The sequence below is a fragment of the Cynocephalus volans genome, chromosome 7, assembly GCF_027409185.1.
Source record: "Cynocephalus volans isolate mCynVol1 chromosome 7, mCynVol1.pri, whole genome shotgun sequence".
NCBI lineage: Eukaryota > Metazoa > Chordata > Mammalia > Dermoptera > Cynocephalidae > Cynocephalus > Cynocephalus volans.
Genome location: NC_084466.1, coordinates 114,686,271 through 114,711,397, shown reverse-complemented (window position 1 = coordinate 114,711,397; position 25,127 = coordinate 114,686,271). Strand labels below are relative to the sequence as shown.

Below are 25,127 nucleotides of genomic sequence, written 5' to 3'. Positions count from 1 at the left end.
TATGAAGAATCAGATTTACGGATCATTATGGAGAAGAAATCTACATGGAGGAATTCTCAGAGCCTGGAATAGAAATGGGTGAATTTGCCAAAGTTGACCTCATAGAGTTGGTGGCAAAACACTGGAAAATATCCAAATAGATTAAAATGATCAGGGGGCATTTTATAGCAGACTACTTACTGCCTTCTATACCTTCCAGAGCACTGTGGATGCTATTTATAGACAGTTTAGGAAGTCCAAGAGGGGAATGTTTTTTTTCAGGGAACTCAGAATACACACACCAACCATTGCTAAACATCAGTCAGTGGATCTTCTAGCTCATTATAACATGATGAACTTTTTAAATAAATACAGATTTCAGGACTTTATTAGTTATCTGTTGCTGGGTAATACAATACCCCAATATCTGGTCACTTAAAATAACATACATTTATTATCTGACAGCTTTGTGGATAAGGAATCTAGATGTAGCTTAACTTGTCTTTTGGCTTAGGATTTCTCACAAGGCTCAAATCAAGGTGTCAGCCAAAGCTACACTCATCTAAATTAGAGAGGTTGTATTTTCAAACTCACTTGCATGAGCTGGTGGCAGGCTCAGAAGATTCACTTCCAAGTTCAGTCATATGGCTATTGGCAGGCCAAGGTCCAGATTGGCTGTTGGCAGGAGACATCATTTCTTTGCCTTGTAGCCTCTCCATAAAGAAACTCACAACTTGGCACCTAGCTTCCCTCAGTGGAACTAATGGAGAAAGCAAGAGAGAGTGAGCAAGACAGAAGTCACCATTGTTTTGAAATCTAATTTTGGGAGTGACATTCCATTACTTTTGACATCTTTTATTTGTTAGAAGCAGCTTGAGTCACTAGGTAGAGCCCACAGTCAATGGGAGGAAGTTACATAAGGGTCTGAATACCAGGATGCAGGAATCATTGGGGGGCCATCACAGAGGCTGCCAAGCACAAAGACTTTGCTCTATTGAACAATATGAGATGATTAGCAGCAAGAGGTGACAAATGAGGAGGTGACCACTGGACCCAGACTATCTGAGCAGAGTGATATTCCATACTCAGAATTATTTACAGCTCATGAAAACTTTTTAAAAAAAAACCATCAACACGGGAAAACAATCTGTTATTTTTTCATACTATTAGCATCTGGCATAGTTAAGGAACTGTGGGGTTTAGTGATGATCTCTAGCTTAAGTGAGATTAAACCAGCACAGATTAACCTACAGCAGCTAGAACTAAGGAATTTAATCTAATGTTCTTAACTGAGCATTAAAGAACTCTCACAATGAGTTTACTAAGACACAATGATGATTTTTAAAAAAATTATCCTTTTTTTTTAAATGCAAAAGATGTAGTTTCTTTATATATGCTACCAGACAATGGCATTATCAGCGATTTTTTTTCTCACCTGCACGAACACATTTCCTTATTAAAATTAAACAGGAACAATTGTATAGCATTAAATATATTGATAAATTAAGCATAATTCTGAGAAGTTTTACATTTATTAAAAAAGATAAGCTAGGATTAATTTTCATCTTATCTGCATAATAAAAATGATTAAGAGAGTAGGCAAAATGAAAAACAGAAAAATGTTAAGTAAACCTGCCATATTATAGATCTTGACTGGATTAGAACATAGTTTTAAAATGTATGTAAATGTGTATACACACACAAAACCATTTTATATACTTTAGAAGTGAAGCCTAACCCAGAAATGGATTTTAAAGTATGCTAAACAAGAGAATCTATTATTTAGACATGTTTCTCTTTTGCATTTTTAGCTTTATATCTTCAGCCTCTAATGTCTGAACATTCTTTAAACAAATAAATTTAATTCATAAATGAGTCACCAAAGTCTAGAGACTGCTTATTAAAGGATTGTTCTGAGAGAGAATTTTAGATTTGCTTTAGGCAATGCATTAATCAGCATTTTTTGAGAATATGCCATAAGCCCAGTACGTTCTTAGGTACTGTGAATACAAAGAGGGAGAAAAAAAAAAGGCTATATCGAGAATCATATAGTCTAAGTTGGAAGAGAAATGAATGATCTCTCAGTTCACTCCCCATTAACTCCTCCCTCAAATGCTCCTTCCAAAGTGTGACTTAACCTTTATGCATCTCCAAAGACAGAAAACCTCTTCTCAACACTTATTTCATTGTTATATATCTCCGATCGATCAAGAGATTATATTTATATGGCACACATATCTACCTCTCTAAAATTTCCACAAATCCACCTTTGCTATGGTTTTTGTACTAGCATAGGGAGCCTAACCTCTCCCTAAATTGTGAAGTTCTTGATGGCCAAGTTAATCCATTTTTCTTACCTCTAAATATCTCATGCCTGGCAAATGGTGGATATCCAACATGCAATTGTGAATAAATAAATTTTAATCATATTATACTCCATAAATATATGCAATTATCATGTATCAATTAAAAAAATAAAAGGAAAAAAAGAAATAGAGAGTAGAATACTGGTTACCAGAAGTGGAGGAAGGGAGAGGAGTCGGGGGGAGGGGAAATGTTGGTAGACTGGTCCAAAGTTACAAAGTGACAGTTAGATCGGAAGAATAAATTCTGGTGCTCTGGGTGATAATAACTTATAATATTGTATATTTCAAGATAGCCAGAAAAGAGGATCTTGAATGTTGTAACAACAAAGAAATGATAAATGTTTAGCTGGTAGATATGCTAACTATTATGATTGGATCATTATACAATATATGCATACCTTGAAAAAACAAACTGTACCCCATAAGCATGTATAATAGAAAAGAAAAAATATTAATAGAGTGGGTACTGAAAAAGAAAATTTGCAATGTAGTCAGACTGTCACAGCATTGATTTACTTGGAAGTAGAAGTAAAATTACACATTTTGGAATTTGAATTTTCATCACTTCCTAAATTTCAGACATTCCCAAGGTTATGTAGGGAATTTCTACTTTGTATCTTATTATAGGTTTACAATAAACACATTTTATTTTATTAAAATACCCATTCCACTGTAATCTAACATTAAATTATTGTTATCACTATTATTATTTCTAAGAAGCCACCATCCAGGCTTGACACTTATCGCATTAATTTGCTGTTGCTCTTCCTACTGGAACATTGCTCTTCCTTGGCTCTTTACTTGGCTCATTGTTCTTCTATCTTCAAAGCCAATAGCGTAGCATCTTCTAATCCTTTTTTTGAATCTGAGCCTCCTGCTTTTGTCTTTCTTTTAGCAAGAACCCTTGTGATTATGTGGGGCCCACTCAGATAATCCAGTATAATCCCTTATCTCACCATCATGCACTTAATCACATCTGTAGAAGTACAGAAATGGGGGAGGCAGTGTGGCCTCTCCTCAGACCTGCCTCATATGGGCTTTCACTTATGTTCCCACCATAAACTGGTGAGGATTACCTCAGTATCATCAAGTGAGAACCACTCTGGATAGAGTGAAAAAGACTGAAATTCTCAGTAATCAGGTTGCAAACCACGCTAGTTAAAAGCGTAGATTTAGAAGTAGAACAGATATGGCCTATCGTTCTTGTTCCACCTCATCACCATTAAGATCATGAGATCTTAATAAAGTATCTGATTTTCCTGACTTCTGTTAGCATACTAATAACAATCTTTACTTCATAAGCTTGTTGATTATATTAAATAAAGTCATTCCTAGTATACACCACACAATCAATAAATAGTAATTACTGTGGTTACTCCTGTTATTACTATAGTGATAAAGGGTTTAGAAATATAGCCTCTATTTTATTTGCCAGCTCTCATCCTGTTTAGGTGAAAAGGACTTTTTCTGCTCTATCAATAGGTGTGGGGTACCATTTTACATAGTGTTCTATATCAGATAAACATTTGGACTAAATAAAATTTTCGTGAGGTGCCAGCTGAAAGTTTGCAATGGCTATCCTCACAGTGACCCGTTTTCACAATATCCATTCCTAATCTGCTATGCTACCAGATTGCCACATTCCCAATGCATCAAATGCACACAACACAATGCAGTTACAGAAGATTCCTGCATTACTTATGCCATTTATACATAAGCCTGAGTACTGGTCACCAGTGAAGTGGAAGCATGAAGGTCATTTCTACTTCTACAGTTAAAGCCTGATGAAAACTCTGAAAGTAGGCAGCGTGGGAACAAGGGACCAGTTTATTTTTCTGAACAGAGTAAGTTAATAAATATAAAATGATCTTTGCTACTAATCACACAACAAAACTCCATTTTCAAACTCCCAGAACTGCACAAAGAATGCCAGGAGGTTTCTGCTTTCTAATATCCTCTAGGTTCATGTTCATGTCTAGTGTATTTTTAAACTCTTTCATAGAGCATGTTTTGTATATTTAACAACATAAATTTCACTTCATCTAATTTTTATGCATACTTATTTGTGTCATATTATTCCAGAAGAGAAATATTAATATATTTCCGTGATGTAGAAATAAAAAGCAACCTGAAAATAATGCTATGTTGTAGTGATACAACTGCTACCAGAAATTAAAGTAGAATTCAACAAAATTTAGTGTATAAGTAGAGCTTATAAACAAGAGAGTAACTTGAGTAAATCTAACACATATTTTGTGAAAAATTCACTCAATATAATCTATGTATAATTTGCTTAGATTTGTCAACTTTAATTAGGTAATTAGGAAATGAATTAATCATTGAGCACTTGGCTAAGTTCTATGTGTAGTGTATGAAGATAAAATATAGACCCTGCACTCAAAGAGCTTTCAATCAAGTTGATAGATCTGGCAAACTCACTGAAGCACTTAATATCACAAGTTAAGCAATAATAATTTGTGTCAAACAAATAATTGTATATATTATGTATTTAAGAACCTAAGAAAAAATGAATATAATAAAATAAATACAAAATATCAGAGAAGGAAAGTGCTCCTTTCCTTGACAATAGGTTCATACAGGAAAATATTAAAATAAAATGTTGAAAAAATGGGTAGAGTTTAGATTATATAAAGTACGTCATACATAAAGTTACCTACATTTGTTACCTACAAATAAGCCAACATTTATAATTTTAACTACATGTGCCCTTTCATGAACTAAGATTTTCTTATCAAATTCAACATTAAAGAGCATTTTCTTCTAAATTAGAGCCACAAGCTATCCAGAAAACATATCTATTATGTTTCATTAAATACTGTGAAGCACTCATCATTTGAAAAATTATTTTCTAGTGAACATGTACTCTGTGACAAACACCATCTTATTTTAGGTACTGAAGATATAAAAATAAGGAGGGTATACATAGAGACTGTAGACTGCCCTCATGGAGCTGAAACTGTAAGACTTTAACCAATTTAACAGGTATTTGCAAAACTATGTTGTGATAGGAACATTACGTTTTTAACTTACACACATGATGAGAATTCTCAACCTTGTCTAACAAGGCTCAAGCTTCTCACTGTAAGAAACATTGGAGAATTCAGAGTGAGAGGATTCAGCCAGGTGCAGAAGAAGAGTAAATACAAGGGACAGTGATGAGCAAGAGCCTAGAGACCAGAGAAAGCAAGAGAGCTGTGAAGAACTGAAGAGTTTGAAAAGAAAATACTTTCTATAAAAATTTTGTGGGTACTATAAAAGAAAATTATATAGACAATGCAGCAAAATTTGATGAATTTGTTATTGGATTTACTAGTCAAACAGTGTTGGTTCAGGAGAAAGCTCAGGAGTTGCTCTGAATTTATTGTTGAGTAAATAAATACAGGGCTAGAGGTCTCTGTATTTGCTCCATATTTGTTCAGTTCAATATCTTAGCAAATATTTATTCAGCAATTACCACATGCCATACACAGTGCCTGGTGTATGAAATGTCCAGATGGAAAAGACACAGTTCTTGTGCTCGCAGAACTCACCATCCTGTGGGGGAGAATGATGCACCTCACAGGAAATTCAGCAATATGAGATGAATGCTGGGTGGTAGGGGTCAGGTACTGGGAGCTTTTTTGAACTTTAAAGGACATAGATTACTTCTCAGAAATTCTGGAGTATAAGCTGTCTCATGAATCTTCTTCACTTGGGAAGTTTTATGAGTTACTTGAATGAATATCTACAAGTCCATTAAACAGTAAAACCCATCCATGAGGTCAAGAGGACATTGTATCTGACTGGTTAGCTGATTCTAACTTCTGGAAAATAATCAATAGATAGAATTTTTTATCATTGATGAAAACAAACTGAGAATTTTGATAAATAGCAAATTAAAATTTAAAAATGGATTTGCAGACCAAAAACAAAACAAAAAAAAAAAAAGTCTGTTCTTCACAGAAGGAAAAGCAAATGGATAAATATAAAGGCTCATATTCATTTCATGAAGTCAAATGTCCAATCAAAAGAGTGAAGAAAGTTACAGGCAGCACCTGATCAGTGTTTGTCCACATTATGATTTGTTTGTGAAAGAAAATCAAGGTATTGTTTATACTGAAAGGACATGAACATTCCACTGTCTCACTACATTTGACAGGTTTTCTTTAAATAATTGCTGCATGTCGTCACTTATAAGTGGGAACTAAGAAAGGAAGAATGAACAAGTGAAAGAAAGAAAGGCCACAGTAAAATGTTGAGCTTTCAGAAGGAGAGAACAGAACTCTGGTTACTAGAGGTAGGAAAGGGGGAGGGACACAAAAAATACTTACGATTTGTAATGATGAGCATGATAATAATATTGATTTGATCATCACATACTGTACACAAATACTGATAGCCAATTCTACCCCATAAATATGTATAATCAAAAATAAATATTTTTTTTTAGAAAAAAATTCAAAAACGATTGTGACTAATCTTAGTGTGACAATTTTAGGAGGGACATTAACAAAGCTAAATATGTTTGCAGGAAGACAACCAAAAAAAATAATTAGTCTAACAATTATTTAAGGTAAAGGATATGTTATTGTATAAAATTACAGAACTGATTTTTAGTATAGATGGAAACTCCATCTAAGAAAAATAACTTCTCTGGGTCATGGTTTCCAGTCTTGAGGATTTGGGAAATTAATTTTGTCTTTATAATTCTTTTTAGAACAGTTTTAGGTTCACAGCAAAATTGAGTAGAAGTTACAGACTTTTCCCATGTACTCACTTTCCCCACCCATTCACAGTGCCCCCCCCTCGCATCATCAACATTCTGCACTAGAGTGGTATATGTGTTACAGCTGATGAACCTACATTAACACATCATAATCACCCCACGTCCATAGCTTACATTATAGTTCACTTTTGGTGGTGTACATTCTATGGGTTTGTATAAATATGTAATAACATGTATCTACCATTATAATATTAGACAGACAGTTTCAGTGTCCTAAAAATTCTGTATGCTCTGACTATTTATCCCTCACCCCTGCCACACACACACAACCCCTGGCAATCGTTGATTTTTTAAATGTCTTCATGGTTTTGCCTCTTCCAGAATTTCATATAGTTGGAATCACACAGTATGAAGCCATTCCATATTGGCTTCTTTCACTTAGTAATATGAATTTAAGTTTCCTTCATGTCTTTTCATGTTTTGATAGCTCATTTCTTTTTAGTGCTGAGTAATATTCCATTGTATTCATGTAACACAGTTTATTTATCCATTCACCTACTGGAGGACATCATGGTTGCTTCCAAGTTTTGGCAATTATGAATAAAGCTGCTATAAACATTCATGTGTGCAAATTTTTGTGTGGACATAAATTTTCAACACTTTTGGGTAAATATTAATGCACATGATTGCTGGATCTTATGGTAAGAGTTTGTTGAATTTTGTAAGAAACCATCAAGCTGACTTCCAAAGTGGCAGTATGATTTTGCATTCTATTAGCAATAAATGAAAGTTCCTGTTGCTCCACATCTTTGCCAGTATTTGGTGGTATAAGTGTTCAAGATTATTGCAACTCTTATAAGTGTGTAGTGGTATCTTGTTTTAGGTTGCATTTCACTTACGATGTGCAATGTGTAGCATCTTTTCTTACGCTTATTTGCCATCTGTATATCATCTTTGGTGAAATGTCTGTTAAGATTTTTGACCCATTTTTTAATTTGGTTATTTATTTTATTATTGTTGAATTTAAGTGCTCTTTGTATATTTTGGATTACAGTCCTTTATCAGATTTGTCTTTTGAAAATATTTTTTCCAGGCTGTGTCTTGTCTTTGCATTTTCTTGACATTGTCGTTTCTAGAACACAAGTTTTTTCATTTTAATGAAGTCAAATTTATTAATTATTTATTTCATGTATCATGCTTTTGATGTTGTTACCTACAAAGTCATTGCCTTACCCAAGGTCATCTAGGTTTTCTCCTTTGTTATCTTCTAAGTTTATAATTTTTCATTTTCCATTTAGGTCTATGAGTCACATTGAGTTAATTTTTGTGAAGGTTGTAAGTTTTGTGTCTAGATTCTTTTTGTTTTGTTAGTGTGGACATCTAGCAGTTACAGCACCATTTGTTGAAAAGATTATCTTTACACCATTGTATTACCTTTGCTCCTTTGTCAAAGATCAGTTGATTGTACTTATGTAGATACACTTCTGGGCTCTTTTTTTTTGTTCCATTAATCTGCTTGTCTATTCTTTCTTCACTTCTACACTGTCTTGGTCACAGAATCGTTATAGTAAATCTTGAACTTGGATATTGTCAGTCTTCTAACTTTGTTCTTATCCTGTAATATTGTATTGGCCATTCTGTGATCTTTGCCTCTCTATATAAATGTTAGAATCAATTTGTCAATATTCACCAAATAACTTGCTAGAATTTTGATTGGAATTGCATTAAAATCCATAAATCAAATTGGGAAGAACACACATTTTTATACATAAATATGGAATACTTCTCCATTTATGTAATGCTTCTTTGATTTCTTTTATCAGAGTTTTGAAGTTTTCTTTATATAGACTATAAACATATTTTGTTATATTTATACCTTAGTATTTACTTTTTTTGTACTAATGTGAATAGTGCTGTATTTTTAATTTAAAATTCCATTTATTCATTGCAGGTGTATAGGAAAGTGATTGACTTTTGTATATTAACCTTGTGTCCTGCAACCTTGCCATAATAATGTATTAGTTTCAGGAGTTCTTTTGTAGATTCTTTCAGATTTTGTATGTGGATAGTCATGTCATCTGTAAGTAAAGATAGTATTTCTTTCTTCCTAATGTGTGTATATATATATTTTTTTGGTTTTTTATTTTATTAAATTTTTTTTCTTAATTTACATAATAATTGTATACATTTATGGGGTACATTGTGATATTTGAGTACATATGTTGCAATGTGCAATGATTATATCAGTGTAATTGGTATATTCATCACCTCCAGTATTCATTATTTATTTGTGTTGGGAACATTAAAATCCTCTCTACTAGCTATTTGAAACTACACAATAAGTTGATTAAGTGATTATAAACAACTGGTATAATTTTTTCCTTAAATGTTTTCAAGAATTAACCAGTGAAACCATGTGGGCCTGGAACTTCATGATATTGGTTATTAATTATTGATTCGACTTAATTGACATAGGCCTATTTACTCTCGTGGGAGTTTTGACAAAAAAAAAATAAAGAAATAGATCCATTTCATCTTCATTATCAAGTTGTTGAGAATAGGGTTGTTCCATAGTATTTCCTTATTATCCCTTTAATGATCATGGAATCTTTGACAACGTCCCCTCTTTAATTTATGTTAATAAGTTGTGTCCTCTCTCATTTGTTCTTACTCTGGCTGAAGCTTATTAATTTTATTGATCTTTTTATTTAAAGTGGCTTTTAGTTTTATTGATTTTCTCTTTTTAATTTTATTGATTTCTTCTCTAGTTTTTATTGATTCTTTTCTTCTGCTTACATTCAATTTAATTTGCTCTTCTCTTTTTCTCTTTCTAGCTTCCTAAGGTGGAAACTTAGAGTTTTGATTTGTGTGGTTTTTGTATGAGTCAGATGTAGTTCTTATTTTTGTTTCTCTATATGTAAGCTTTTTCCATTAGTGTTTTTCAAGATTTTTTTCTTTACCTCTGATTTTCTGTAGCTTGAGAAAGATATAACTAAGTGTAGTTTTTGTCTTTTGTCTTTTTTTTTTTATTATTACATTTATCTTACTTGGTGCTCTTTGAGGTTCCTGGATCTGTGGTTTGATGTCTGACATTAATTTGAGGAAATTGTCAATCATTATTGCTTCTTATATTTCTTCCATTTATTTCTCTCTTTCTTATTCTTCTGTTATTTCCATTACACACTCCTGGATATGCTGTTCTGCTCTTTTTTCTCCTCCTCCTCCTCCTTCTCCTCTTCCTCCTCCTTCTCCTCTTCCTCCTCCTCCTCCTCCTGTTGTTAAGGTTTCTATTGTATATCTTCAAGCCCAGAGATTCTTGCCTCAATCAACCAAGTCCAGTCTACTAATAAGCCTGTCAAAGGTATTCTTCATTTCCATTGTAGTGGGTTTTTGTTATCTCTAGCATTCCTTTTTTATTTTTTCTTAGAATTTTAATCTCTCTGCTTACATTGCCCATCTATTCTTTTAGGCTGTCTACCTTATCCATTGCAACTCTTAGTATAGTAATCATAGTTGTTCTAAATTTCCAGTACTTCCAACATCCTTGTCATGCCTGGTCCTAATATGTGCCCTATCCCTTCAAATTGTGTTTTTTGGATTTTAATATTCTTTATAATTTTTTTTCTTTATAACCAGACATGATTTTCTGGTAAAAGGAACTGCTATAAATAGGCTTTTGTTAATGTGATGGTAAAGTGTGGGGAGAGGGGAAGTGTTTGAGTCAAAATGGTGTTTAAGTCAAATTTCTCTTTACCCTTTGGAAGTATATCCTGAAATGGGATCTAGGATGGAGAACTTAAAGTGATCATAGTTTTATGTTTCTGGCTTCTGTTCACACAGACATGTTCAGAATGTAAAATTTTATCAAACTATGTCTATTTATTATTTATGTATATTTTATATGTATACTAAACTCTAATGAAACATTTTATATGTTGATCATAATGGGTTTGATCTATCAAGAGAGGACAGTTGGATGACAGGCTCTTAAGTGGTGTAACTGGATGCCAATATTTTGGTATAATTTATCCATAGTTCAGAATTAGGCTCTTTTTAGAGCACTCCGTGTTGACTGGGGTAAGGGATGTCAATCCACATTAAAAATAAACTCACAGGATTCTGATGAATAAGGAGTAAGTCCAATATATCAATTGACAATGAAGAATAGTTTTTTCCATGACCTGCAGTGTGCAAATTCTCTATCTAGCATACAACTTTCATTATCATCGAATTAATAAGTGGAAGATTGCTTAGTTAATATAGGACGAAAGTAAAGGAAGGTGGCATATTATGAGAGATTTTTTATTTAGACCATGGTGACACTCAATTACATATTCCTTTTGGTAAACAGAGTTTGTGTTTCTAAGGACTGTGTGTCATCCATCATAAATGGTGTCTCACAATCCAGAAGATGCCAGACAAACCATGCTACCTTGTAGCTGTTAGGCTTCCTTTTTCTGACTTCTAAGCTTTGTATTTTCTCATTTATGCAAGTTTTCTTCAGGTAGAATGAAATGTAGAAGATGAGGTTTCAAATTATTAAAAATACATTTCAATCCTGCTTACCTGACATAATGCTTGATACATCTTGATAATTGTGTGGGGGGATTCACAATATTTTTTCATCCCACATATATTGACAATTTCTTCACTTACTCCACATGTGATGAATTATATTGTCTGTGTGCGATTTTGTTCAGAGGATAATTTAAGCTTCAAGTTCTTTGGAGTAACTTCACTGTCTCACTCATGTCCCTCCTATGTTATTCAGGTAATTTAGTAACAGTTTATCTATTATAGAGTTGGATATAGAACCCACTGTTTTTTCTGACATTTGATGGGTACAGTATTATTGACATCATTCTCTTAATGCATGTAAACCTTCATAAAGTCTTTGGTTTTGTCCTTCTGTTTAACCGTAATACAATAATGTGAAAGTCTAAACTACTTTTGGGATTCTTATTTCCATTTTGTTTTTTTGTTTCTTTACAAGAATGTACTATTGTTTATATTTCTTTTTTTCAGTTAAATTAAGGACAAAACCAAAATCACATTTTATTTATTATTTTTTCTTCTAAAAGAAACTTCAGTGTTATATGGGAAAAATTCTTGTTTATTTTCCTTTATTTATTTCATCTATTTTTGTTCATCCTGTATCCCTTTGTCTTCTCTTTATAATGAGGTGTTTAAGTTAGAAGTATTTAATCTCTTGTGCCTTTACCACATTAAAGTAAAATATATAAATGTCCATGATTCATTAAAATAATTGTTCTTGCAATTAAAACAAAGGGGATTTTATTAATTGACTTAAAGATCAAAGAAGGGATGTGTCTTTTGTAAAGAGTGAAAATAAGATAATCACTTGTAATTACAGGTATTTTTCTCCTTTAACTTTCAATTCATATTACAATTAAAAAACTCAAAATTACTTTTTTTCTCTAAAGAATTTCTTTACTCTCCATGCCATTTCAATTCTGAGACTAGCCAGCATGAAATGTTTTAGGTAATCTAAATTATAGCTGCTTCCTAAATCCAAAGTCCATTTATAAGTTGATAGAAATAATAGTCATCATTTCTCAAATGCCCAATTATAACATTAAATTCTTTCTTCTTATTATAATTTAGTAGTAATCTTGTTTTGTAAGGATAAATTATTGTGCTTGTATTAAAATGTTTTTTTTTTTCTGTCTGCCGGTAGACTACTAAATAAAAGTGAAAATTGTCATATTTACTGATTATGTAGTTGAGTATTTAGCTTCATTTGATCATTCACAACACACAGGAGTTTATCAGTTTCACCTATAATCATTATCTTTGTGTGAAATTTGTGAGAGTCAAGATAAAAATGATGCTTTACAGAAAGCAAAGTACAAGAGAAGGCAGAGTAAAAGAGAATGGATCTTTGTTAAAGGGCAGGCTAAGCATCAATGTAGTAATTATCATTTCATTTCCTTTGTGACTACATCAAAGTGTCATCTCAATTTGACCAACAGCTTGACATTTAATTGCTGTGAAATTTAAAAGCTAAGCCAACTACATAGTGAGTAATTAAAAATATTTATCTGAAGTCCTATTGTCACTGTTTAAATTGAACTCAACAACTAATTGGTAGACCAACCTTGAGCAAGTTACTTGAACATTTTAAGTTTTATTTTTCTAATTCATAAAGTGTCAATCATAATATCACCTACATTAGTTGTGGTTGTATTAAATAAAGTTTTTATTTTTAAGGGAATAGTAATAAGGATCTTATATGAAAATATTTAGTGCAATGTCTGGAGCATGGTGAACACATAGTTTTATTATAATTCTACCGGTCAAATTGAACTATCAATCACCCAGACAGAACCTGTGATATAAATCATAAGCCAGGATTCGTATCGGGTCTTAGGTAATGTAGAGTAATATATACATAATAGAAAATACTGCCCTGTGGCAGCATAAAAAATATGGTATGAGGAAAGGGAGAAATATAGTGGACAGAGGAAAGGAAGCAAAGATAAGAGAGAAACAATCTCCATAATTAATGAAACAAATGTTAGCCTTTTTCTTATCATCAGAAGTTTGAAAAACTGACAGAATGCAAATGTAAAAATACATTTTTCTACCATAATGCTATATAAGAATTTAATATTTGAGATTGTATTAAAATTTATTCTCAAACTGGAAGAAAATGGGGTGGAGAATGGGTATAAAAGAATAAAAGAATTTGTGGTTCAAACCACATTGGATTCTAGTCCTAAAATTCTTCAGCAAATATGTGTGTTGCACTGAATAGGTCACGTCTCTGAAACTCAGATTACTTATACGTGGAGAGTAAGTTGGGCAAAAGTGGCAGTTTTCAACATGTGTTCTATAAAAGTTGGGTTTCTTGGTCAAATAAGTTTGGTAAATGTTGCATCCTATATCCCCCTCTGAACTTAAAAGTGTTTAAATTCATTAAAATCTGTACAGTCCTGCAGGAAAGAAACCTATTTAATTTTGTTTCACCTAGTTTTTATAAGTTTTTGACCATGTGATTCTTTTTTAATAACAGTCTTATAGAAATACCATTCAATGAAATAAACTTTGGGAAATACTTGAATAGAGAATAGCTGTCTTCCATGTTTAGGAATCTGTTTCATAAACTTTGATGATTAAAAAAAAAACAAAACTGCAAATTAACTTTTTTAGAAAACCTGATCAATTAACTTTTCTCTTCTTATTCCTTTGAGGGTAATGACTAAAGACAGGAGAACCTTGAGCTATTAATTTCTTCTACATCTCTATGGGTATAAGGGCAGTAGAAAAAGATTAAATTTGGTTTACCAGAGCAATGTACAACCACATACTTTTATTGTTTTGTACTGTGGTACAGGGATATTCTTAGAAGACCAAAAATAATTGAGTGTATCTACATCGTAATAGACAATTAACAATAAATAAACTACTAAATTCCTAAATCTGTTTCTCCTTATTAAGATTTTATTATCCTTTAATCCAAGTAAGACATAGCTGATATTTTCCTGGAATGGATTAATAAAAGTCTAAAAGTAGAAGTTTCTCATAGAATTGTTGCCATTGTTAGAGGTAGGAACACATTTGTTAGAGTAAAATCAGGGCATTTTCTACTTTTACTTGCAAAAACCATTCTGTAGGTTTTCCTGGTGAATAATTGGTCTTGTGACTGGTTTCAAAGACTCATAATGCATGAAATTATCTATTGATTTATGGTTGTATTTTGAGCATTAGCCATTACACTCATGATGAAATAAATCACCCAAGGAGTGACTATTCTCTCCCTAGGGCTGAGATCCAGACTTCATTGGGCAGCGTAGCTGTGGCTTCCTGGACGGTGGACAAGTTGCTGAGGTACTATGCTGGCAGACCTTGGTCGACATCTGCCTTCGGGAGTGTTGAGGGATACAGTTCACAGAAATGCTCTACACCTCTGAAGTCACTTGCAAGTTAACTGAGGCAGTGAAAGGGGAGATTAACGCAGGAAGGTGTTTTACTAGTAGCAATTCCTGAAAAGCCACCTGAGGGCCCCTGGAGGAAGCTGCTGGTTACTGAGTACTGATGACTCATGCACACTGCAGGAACCAAATACTGAGAAGCTTTTCTCCACAGGAGCAAGACTCTGGAATACCACCTGCTGCAGGAGGTTGGTGCTGGAAAGATTATCTTCTGCACGATCTTTGTAAGGAAGCACCAAAATGAGGAGGAAAAAGAACCCCTTCCTTCTGCAGTGTCTTTCCAGTGCCCTCTAACAGCCAAGCTTAACATCATGCCAGCTGGCCAAGGAGAAATAGAGTTCAACCCATTTTTGCAGAGCAGGGAATAAAGGATAGACTTGGAGCTGAAAGGCAATAAATTAATAACTGATGCACAAACACATTAGAATTTTGGAAGGGGTAATGCCTTGGAAGGGGTAATGCCTGAACTAAGTGTGCATGTGTATATGCTTGTGTAATTTAAGCCTTATTTTGGAATTTATTCTGTAAACCTTTTCCAAAGGTGATAGGAGAGATCATATTGAAATCTCACTCAAGGAAAGTATGGAGTAATGTTGTAGGCAGAATTCTAATACATCCCCAAGATTCCTTTTTCCTGAGTACATACCTTATAGAATCTGCTCCTATTGAGTGTAGGCAGAATCTACGAATACGATTGTGTCTCACTTGTGATTAGATTACTAATCACCTGACTTTGAGTTCATCGAAAGGGAGATTATCCTGGCTGGGCCTAACCTAATCAGGTAGGTGAGTCCTTTGGGGGAAAAAAAAAGGTGAAGTATCAAAGACTCACTCTATTGTTGGTGTAAAAGATGTCACAGTCATGATGTCGTAATGGGGCCTATGAAAAAGGTCATCTGGCAGGGAGCTAGCAGTGGTTTCTAGGAACTGAGATGGATCCCCAGGCAACAACAGACAAGAAAATGGGAACATCAGTCATATGGAAAGGAAATCAAATCTGTGAATAACCAATGAGCTTGGAAGAAGGATCTCAGCTCATATGAGGTTGCAGTTCAGGCCATCATCTTGATTGTAGCTTGCGAGACTCTGAGCAAAGAACTCAGGCTTGCAGTGCCTGGACTTCTGCCTACAGAAAAGGTGAGATAGTAAATCAATGTGGTTTTTAACTGTTAACTTTTTAACTTTTTAATTTTTATACAGCAATAGAGAAACTTATACAAGTAGCCAGCATTATTTTCATAACTCTTCTTACCTGAGTCCCCGCCGACAAGAAGCATTCCTTGCTTTTCCTGCTCTCCTTTCTGAGGCCAACTTCTTTCCTTTCTCTCTCAACTAATCTCTTATGGCTAATAAGATGTTTTCTAATGATTTTTTAAAATAACAAAACACTTCTCAGAAATAATAGCTAATTCAAACATAAGTCGAATATGAATGTTCTACTTGAGAGTTCCTGATGATGATAATAACAAGAGTTAGCATTTATTAGTAATAAGGGTGACAGATTCTTTAGTGGGTATTTTACATTTATCACCTTGAATTCTTCCAATGGCTCTGTGAGGTAGACTATATTATTATCCTGAAATCTTGCAGTATTAAAGGGCTTGCCCAAAATACAATAAGGAGTGATTAATTAAGCCACAATCATATCCAGGATTTCCAATATGAGTTCCAAATGTTTATCACGATACAAAACTGTCTTACCCTGAAGTGACTATAGCCTGACAATAACAAATTTCAGTTCTGGATTAGATGTTTGCAAAACTCTTTATAGGAACTTTGCAATAATGCTTATTTTGGGGGCCATACACTAGGAACATGTAATATTGAAAGCGTGATGTGAAAACATATTATTTTGATTCTGGTAACTGTGGCAGGTACTACTCATTATCTAGAATATTCATTCTTTCCTGCTACTATTTAGTAATAGATTTGTCTGAGCATATGATCACCCACCTAATCTCTACATTTCCCTCATGATACTGAGGCTAAAAATAAGGTCAAGCAATCAAATTCTAGCTAATAGTAGGACATCACAAGTGAAGTAGACCAATTCAGAATCACATTCTTAAAAGCAAGTAGTGTGCCTTCAACCCTTTCTCTCTCTCTTTTCTTTTTCCTTTTGTTTTTTGAGGCTAGAGTGTGGACCTGATGGTGATAAAGAGCCAATCTCTCTAGAATAAATTTAAGACATTTTTCCCTGTTTCCTCCAAGACCAAGTGCATGAGGTTTGGTAAGTGTGGCCCGTGACAAGAACTATTTCCAAAATTCATCAAATGGAGCATATTGGAATCAGTGCACTGTGGAATGGTGGGAAATTAAACATTAAGAGGCCTGAACAGACAAATGGATGCATCCCAAAGGCGAATGGAAATTTAGAATATAAGTATTTTCTGCTCTTTTATCATAAAAATAAGTATTTTAAGCTTTTTCAAAAACAGCAAAGTAGGACTAATGCATTAAGGTTGTACTATTTGTAAATGTAATTACCTGGGAAAATGTGGGCAACCAGTGCTTGATATGTCACCTGATTTTTATATAAAATGAGAATTTATAGAAAGGGATAATAATCATTTGCTACTTGGTAAGGCTTAAGGGTGAAGGACAAGGTATTTTGAAGCTGTGAGAGGCAAGGTTATCAGAACAGAGCTTCACACAGGGAAAGTTAAGGGCAGAGCCTCTGCTTTGTTTTGCTAGAGATACACAATCTATCAAGACTGTGGAGGTTACACTGTCTCCTTTCTGCTCATTGAGCCAGCCCTTCTCACCCAGTGTTCACTGGGTTCTTTAGATAGTTAAAAGAAGATCAGAGTGAGAAAGGGAATCAAAAGCCCAGCACAAAATGATTTTAGAACCAATTGTATCTGGGTCAGAACCCAGTGTAGTCAGCCCAGAAAGAGGATTATTAAACCATGTGTGAGGCCAATCAGCGTGTATTTTATATATTCTTAAAATTCAACACTCATGGCTCACACTGGTGCTATGGTGGGGTCATCCAGGCCAGAGGGGACAGGGGTGGCATGAGGCCAAGAGGCTGGGCTAGATGAGGCATTGAGGAAGGAGAGCTGGTGGGGTTTGTTTCTGCTGACTAGGCTGAGGGAGATGCTTGGATAGAAAGTCTGCCAACAGGTAGTCTTGGGAGCTGAAGAACTGGTTAAGAATATGGAAAGATAAAATGTCAGCAAAATAAGGGCCAGCTGATCAGTGGGCAGACTCCAAAGTTGGGTCACTGGTGTGGTTCAGGACTTCCAGTGCAGACTCTTCTCACCTTAAAGAGCCCCTATTCTCAGGGAAGCTGGAGCCAGGTGAGTTTGTGAGTTTGCCATCGTCGTCCTGTGACTTCCTGTGACTTTCCTGTCTACTGCAGCATGAAAAGAAGAGTGTGAAGATGATGACTCAGAAAGGTCAATTTAGAATTGGCTTCATAGAGGAGCTGAAGATGCAGATCCTTGATTTGAGATATACCAAGGGGAAGCTCAGCATGTTTGCCCTGCTGCCTTCTCGCTCTGCAGATAATGTGAAGGGCCTGGAAGAGCTTGAAAGGAAAATTGCCTATGAAAAAATAGAGGCCTGGAGCAGCTCAGAAAATTTGTCAGAAGAAATGGTCTCCTTCCCCCAGTTCACCTTGGAAGACAGCTATGATCTCAATTCTATTCTACAAAACATGGACATTATGGACATCTTTGATGAAATGAAGGCTGATCTTACGGGAATCTCTCCAAGTCCCAATTTGTGTTTGTCAAAAGTGATCCACAAGACTGTTGTAGAGGTGGATGAAAATGGCACGCAGGCTGTGGCCACCAGCGGGGCTGTTGGCGTGGACAGGTCAATGCAGTCCTGGGTGGAGTTTAATGCTGACCACCCGTTCCTCTTTTTCATCAGACACAACAAAACCCAAACCATTCTCTTCTATGGCAGGGTCTGCTCTCCTTGAAAGGGGTACAGAGTTTAGTCCCTGGGAGCTGGAGAAAAATGGCAACATAACCTTCCCCTGGTATAACATAGGCACTTGCTTTGCTAATATCTAAAGCTGACTGCATTCTCTTCCAGCTCCACACTCCCTTCCTCCAGCCACCAAGCTCTCGTGTGTCCTGATCTTTCTGCCACCGTGTAGCTCATTTTCATCTAAGTTTGTCAGTATTGAAGGACAATTGCTCCCTCTGTAACCTTTCCCCATCCTAAACTTTCAAGCATATAAATTCACCCTCTGCAACCTGAAGGTAACACGACTCAGAATGGTACTGATTTTATTTGTTACCTACTTCCCTTTGAAGAAACTTGAAAGTTCAAGTTATTAGACCACTTCTCAGCAGCCACTTTAACATGGTGGCAAGAGAAAATGTTTGACTGGAATATGTTTTGCAAACTCAGTTCTATCTCTAGGGTAGTTATAATTGTGACCATCACTGGGTAATATGCTCTGCCTCTTCCCCTACACCTTCTACTGCATGCGAGATGTCCTGTGAGATCTTTTCACTTGGTGGAAGGTAGGGCTTGGGGTGTATTTAAGTGATAGCTCAAGGATATATGAATCCTCCAGCCAACACTCATTTTGCACAAAGGAAGAGAAAGCTATTTGTCTTGTGAATCTGACACTGACACAGGAAAATGGAAAGTGGATTTAGAGGAGATTGGTCTCAGTTTTCCTTATTGAGTCCCCTCAGGCATCATCATTAAGCACTTCCCTCTATCTCTTCTTCACCCCCTTCCTTAGAGAATTCCCATCTGTGGCTAGTTACTTCTAAATGCCAGCGTGTTGAGGTGTGGGGAGGAGTGCTGCCGTCAAGCCGACTGCTGGCCGCCCCATTCCTGTCTCTCTCCGTCTGGCCATGTGGACCTCTTTGTCCTTGCAGAGGTCTCTGGGCTAGCCACAATTTGAGTGCAAGTCTGAGCCTAGACATAATGCCCTTGGAAAGCCTTGTTAGGAAGACTGTTGGATTTGCATCAAGCTACTGAAGGTCTGATGTCTGAGTGTTCAGACTCTGGGGTCTGGGACCTTTGTTGTCTAACATGGCAGTCTGAGTTCTTGATCTCTGCCTTACCTGAATGTTCTGGAATGACCACTGACATATTGAACTCGAGGTACTGGTCGGTCTCTTTCCTGTGGAGGTGAATTTCTTCCTGGTCTTGGTTGTGGCCTGATTTCCTCACCCTGCCTTATGATTGTCCTTCTCCCAGTTGCTGCTAGGTGTGGCTGTTGCAGTTTTTGCAGGAGGAGGTGGGTTAACTTCCTCTGCTCTGATGCTGGATCCCTTCCCTTGCTCTCTTCTAAACTGGCGATTTCTCCAGGCTGTGAGAGACAAGTTCAACATTCTTCGTACAGCCTTCTCAATGTTAAAGCTCATTTATGGTATAAAAAAAAATCTCATTGGTAATGTGAGGCAGTCCTTTCCCAAGAACGTATGTCCCATGGGTCAAATTTATCTCAGATAATCAAAAGCTAAGACTCCTCTGTGTTTCCTTTTGGGGCTGACGTTTGAGATCTGATTCCATGCCTGACTCGGCATCCTGCCAGACTCTGAGCTGGGTTCCTATGACCTATATATAGTTCTGGCACTGTCTGTCATTTCTTATGTTCTTAGTCTTTCACTTGTTAAACACATTTTCACATTTTTATTGGGATTGCTCAGAATTTGAAGGATGAAGGGGAAAATGTATCTATTTCCAGTAGTGAAAGAGTATGATTTTGAAATCTTTCTGTAAATCAGTAAATCTTTCTGTAAATTTAGTAAATTTACCAAACTTTGATTGATTAAAATGTTTCGTCTTAGTGAATAAAGCACTTTTGTTAATAGTTAAAATAAAAAAAAAATTCAACACTCATTAACCTTCTTTTCATGGATTCTTTTCATCTTTGTAATGAAAAAAATGTGTAAAATCATGAAAACAAAATTTTGTCTCCTATTTAAAAAATGAGGGAATTGAGTTCTAGTGAGGTTAAGTAGTTTAACCTTAATTCACACAGGTATTTATTTATAGAACAAAATCCAAAATCAAGAACAAAAGCAGTTTTTCCTGCTTCTTCAACCAATATCCGATATTTGATTCATTGCACAGGGAATAAACTTGAACAAACATTATTTTAATAATATTACTTGGTAAATGCCATCTTTCAATACCACAGCATTTTTAAGCTTAGCTAACAATAGAAATAAAGAGGTAGTTAGAAACAGAACACATCATTTAACACATTCCCCTAGCTCTACAGATTTGGGCAGTTAATGTTACTGTATTTGTGCTCTTATCTACCTTCATGGGTTTCATTGACAAATCTAGAAACTCCCATATAGAGAACCAGAAATGGGGACTATGTAAATAAAAAATAAAACCAAGGGCCAGCCCCGTGGCTCACTTGGGAGAGTGTGGCGATGGTGGCACCAAGGCCATGGGTTCAGATCCTATATAGGGATGGCCGGTGCGCTCACTGGCTGAGCGTGGTGCAGACAACACCTAGCCAAGGGTTGTGATCCCCTTACCAGTCAAAAAAATTTTTTTTAAATTAAAGAAAAAACAAAAACAAGAAATACGACATTTTGTTTCACTAATTAAAGATCTTATGAGACTCTTGTATGACAATTTTATTCATAAATGCATGTTTTCTGCAATGGAGTTGCCTTTGGCCTGGGCCAAATATAGCTGAATAATAGTCATATGTGGAAGTGGTGGCTTAAAAAGGGAGAAAAAATTAGTCAGAATATTATTAATCAATTTCTGGGTGAATTTGTTTATGCAATGCTGCTGTCACTAATCCAAAAGTCTTCATAGAAGTTTCAAATGGGCTTCAATGTGTAGAAGATTGAGGTGAGCACATCCAGAAGTTACCTGGATTTCACCACATTGAAATAGACCCCAGTGCTCATAATTCCCATATGTTTGGAAATCAGTATACACTATGATCTCTAAAAGCCCAGCTAATTTAGTGAAAAGATGAACAGGGATGTATTATTTCTGAGAAAGTTTTCACTGCCTCCTTCTACTTGTTATGCTTGATCAACTCCCACTCATTCACTGTTATAAATTGAATGCTTTTTTCCCCACAAAATTTATACGTTGAAGCTCTAACCCCCAATGTGGTAGTATTTGGGATGGGGCCTATAGGAGGTAATTTGTATTAGATTAAGTCATGAAGATGGGTGCTCATAATCACATTAGTGGATTTATAAGATAAAAAGTGAAAGATATCTCTCTGTCTTTTTTTTCTCTCTTTGTGCATGCACACAGCTAGTATAGCCTATGTGAGTACACAGAGAGAAGGCAGCCATCTGCAAGCAAGAAAGAGAGCCCTTTCCAGAATCTGATCATGAAGGTACCGTGATCTTGGAATTCCAGACCTGAGAATTGTGAGAAAATAAATTTCTTTAGTTTAAGGTACCCAGTCTATGGTATTTTGTTATAACAGCTCTACGTGACTAAGGCATTCATTGTACAAGGACAATTATGTTTTGGAGAGTACCAACATAGATTCTGTAGGGATGAATTGGGCAATGAAAAAATTAATAATAGATCTTAAGAATAATGATTAGATATTTCAATAAGAAAATTAATATTACTTTCAGGAGAGACGAAAAATAGAGTCAGAAAGAAAAACAAGAAATAAGGATAAATGAGAGTGGACCTCTCCTGAGTTATGAAAATATGTGTCTAAATGTTTGAGGAAAGAGATTTTATCTATCTACGTAGAGGATAGTGGCAGAGACAGTGATGGAGTGTTTTACTGTGCATTCAGAATGTACTCATTTCCTTTGGAAAATTCTCAAGTGACTAAGTAGTGTTTTTTTAATTCAGATTGATATTCTTTGAGTAAACCAACACACTGTAAAGACTGAGACATGAGGAACCCCCACTATATTTGGGTTGTAACATACTTTCATTTTATTCTTGCTATACTCCCATGAAATGTGTTTAGTCACTGCATTATGTTAGTTAAGAAAAGTAGACCTCAGGGAGATCAGGCAAGTCTGCAAGTTCCCATAGTTTTTAAGTACTAGAGCGGAGACTGTAACCCATGTCTGACTAATTACAAAGCCTGTACTCTTAATTCCACTGCATTGACAATCTTGACCATGGGAAGAAATTGATATATTTAATAAGTCTGAGTCTACTTAGACTACATAGAACTAAGCTAAAAGTTTTTATTTGATACAGTCACCCTTTCTCATATATTAAGTACTACTAAGTATGAATCAGCTATTTCCCTTACTAAAATTATGGACTTGTAGACTGCCCGAGATGTGAGAGACATTAAAGCTCATTTAGTTCATTTATTATCTGAACTTACCAGTGTCACAAACAGTAACCACCAGTGCAAACAGAAAGTATGGTAGCATGTGTTATTCTAAAAATTGACCAGCTGAAGAAGAAAAGAGCTTAAAATCTGGTACTATTACAATTTGCTTCTGTAAGATTTAAAAGGTATTTAACTTTTATAACTTAAAAGGCATTTAACTTTTCTTAGCCTCAATTTCTTTGGGTATTGGAATCAATTTTCTTTAAGGTTTCATCATATTCTCATTATTACATTGCTTCTGTAATTCTAAAGTAGAAATTGATATTTGTTCACATGTACAATCCTGAAGATTTTTATTTATTTCTATCACTCTAATATTTATATTAGGTCTAAAGTTACAAGGATGCACAAGTAAAAACATTGACAATAATGGTGCCTGGATCCATAAAATAAAAATGTGTCTTAAGGCGGCTTCAGTTAACATTGAAATAAAGTAGTTAGGAGAATTTCTCCTTGCAAATAACAATTACAAAATAAAAACCAAACACTTCTGTGTATTTAATCTAAACATTATACATATGCATACCTATATATGGATGTGTTGTAATCTTCTTTAAAGACTACAAAAAATGATCAAAAACAGGCAGAAATTGGAGGCAAGTTTGCCCCTGAAAGACCCAATTGAAACAGGTAAAAATTGAAGCTTTTTAGCTTTTTTCAGAAGTTGATCTCCAGTCACTGCAGATATCACAACAGGAAATCACATTCTTTAGAGCTGGAAGTGGCACAGTGCAAAGTTCAGGATTGGCAGGATAGATGGAAATTCAGGAAAAAATCAAGGAAGTGAAAGACCCACCAATGGGGTGAGACCTAAAATAGGAGTGTAATCCCTGTCCAAATCTTCTGACTGATCCCTAAGAGATGATACACATTTAAAAAGCACATTGAATGCAACAAATTATAAAGAGAATGCCTGTTAAAATTTCTTCTGCAGTAAAAGAATGTATAGTGCTAGATATCAATTTAGTTCAAAATACTTATATATAAATATAGATGTTAAGTTAGATGTAGAAGTAGATGTATGAAGTATCAATTGCCTTACTCAGAAAAGATGGTTAAAAAATGAAGAACTGAATTAAAAGTTAGTAGCATACATGTGATGCTATAGTGCTCCAAGGGTTATCTAAGTAGTTCTTAATTTTAACTCTCAATTAACTCTCATACCACTCCTGGCAGGAATTATGAACTTAATTTAAGAGAAAATAGAAAGAAAAGATAAATTAAGTTCCTAGCTGCCCAAGGCTTTCCTAGAGTCTATCAGATCTTGGATTACTTGATTCCGTTGGGACCTCTTGACTTAGTGCCAGTTGCAAAAGGGCAATAAACAAATAATATGAAGGAGTAACCTGATGATTGCCTATGTTTGAGAAATATATTTTCCTATTAAAAAAAGAAAGCTCTAATTCATTATAATTCAAGAAAACTCGGTTTCACTTAAACATTACCATTCTAATCAGAAAAAGATTAATTTAAAAATAGCTGATAATAGAATATCTGGGGATGTTTGAAGAAGTTAAACATAGATCAGTCTGTAGCTTTACAGGAAATGTTTATGAAATGCTTTCAATTATTTTTTAGCTCTTTCAGTCTTTAGAGAACAAGAGATGAACTCAGAATTATAAGTTGAAATTGGAGAAAATTGGTGGAGTGGAGAGCTTGCCTTCTCATGCCCAGAATCCAAGTAAAAACCAAGACCTCTGGATTCTATCTAATGACAGTAACCTTGGAGAAACATGTTTGAAGAAGATCTGATAATCAAATATCTCTGTTTTATGCAAACATTTGTGTTATTAGTCGCTCATTATATAGTTCAGGCA

At 34.9% G+C, this 25,127-nt stretch overlaps 1 protein-coding gene across 1 annotated transcript; it reads left to right on the top strand.

The window, feature by feature from the left end:
• Window positions 1–18,411: 18,411 nt before the first annotated feature.
• On the top strand, window positions 18,412–18,957 carry LOC134381986 (serpin B12-like). The gene has a single exon (XM_063101991.1). It carries the CDS (start codon window positions 18,412–18,414, stop codon window positions 18,955–18,957), a length of 546 nt encoding a protein of 181 aa, XP_062958061.1.
• Window positions 18,958–25,127: the final 6,170 nt, after the last annotated feature.

Bases quoted from the DNA above. Each gene is read 5' to 3' on its own strand.
- LOC134381986 (XM_063101991.1), top strand. From the start codon at position 18,412: ATGATGACTCAGAAAGGTCAATTTAGAATTGGCTTCATAGAGGAGCTG.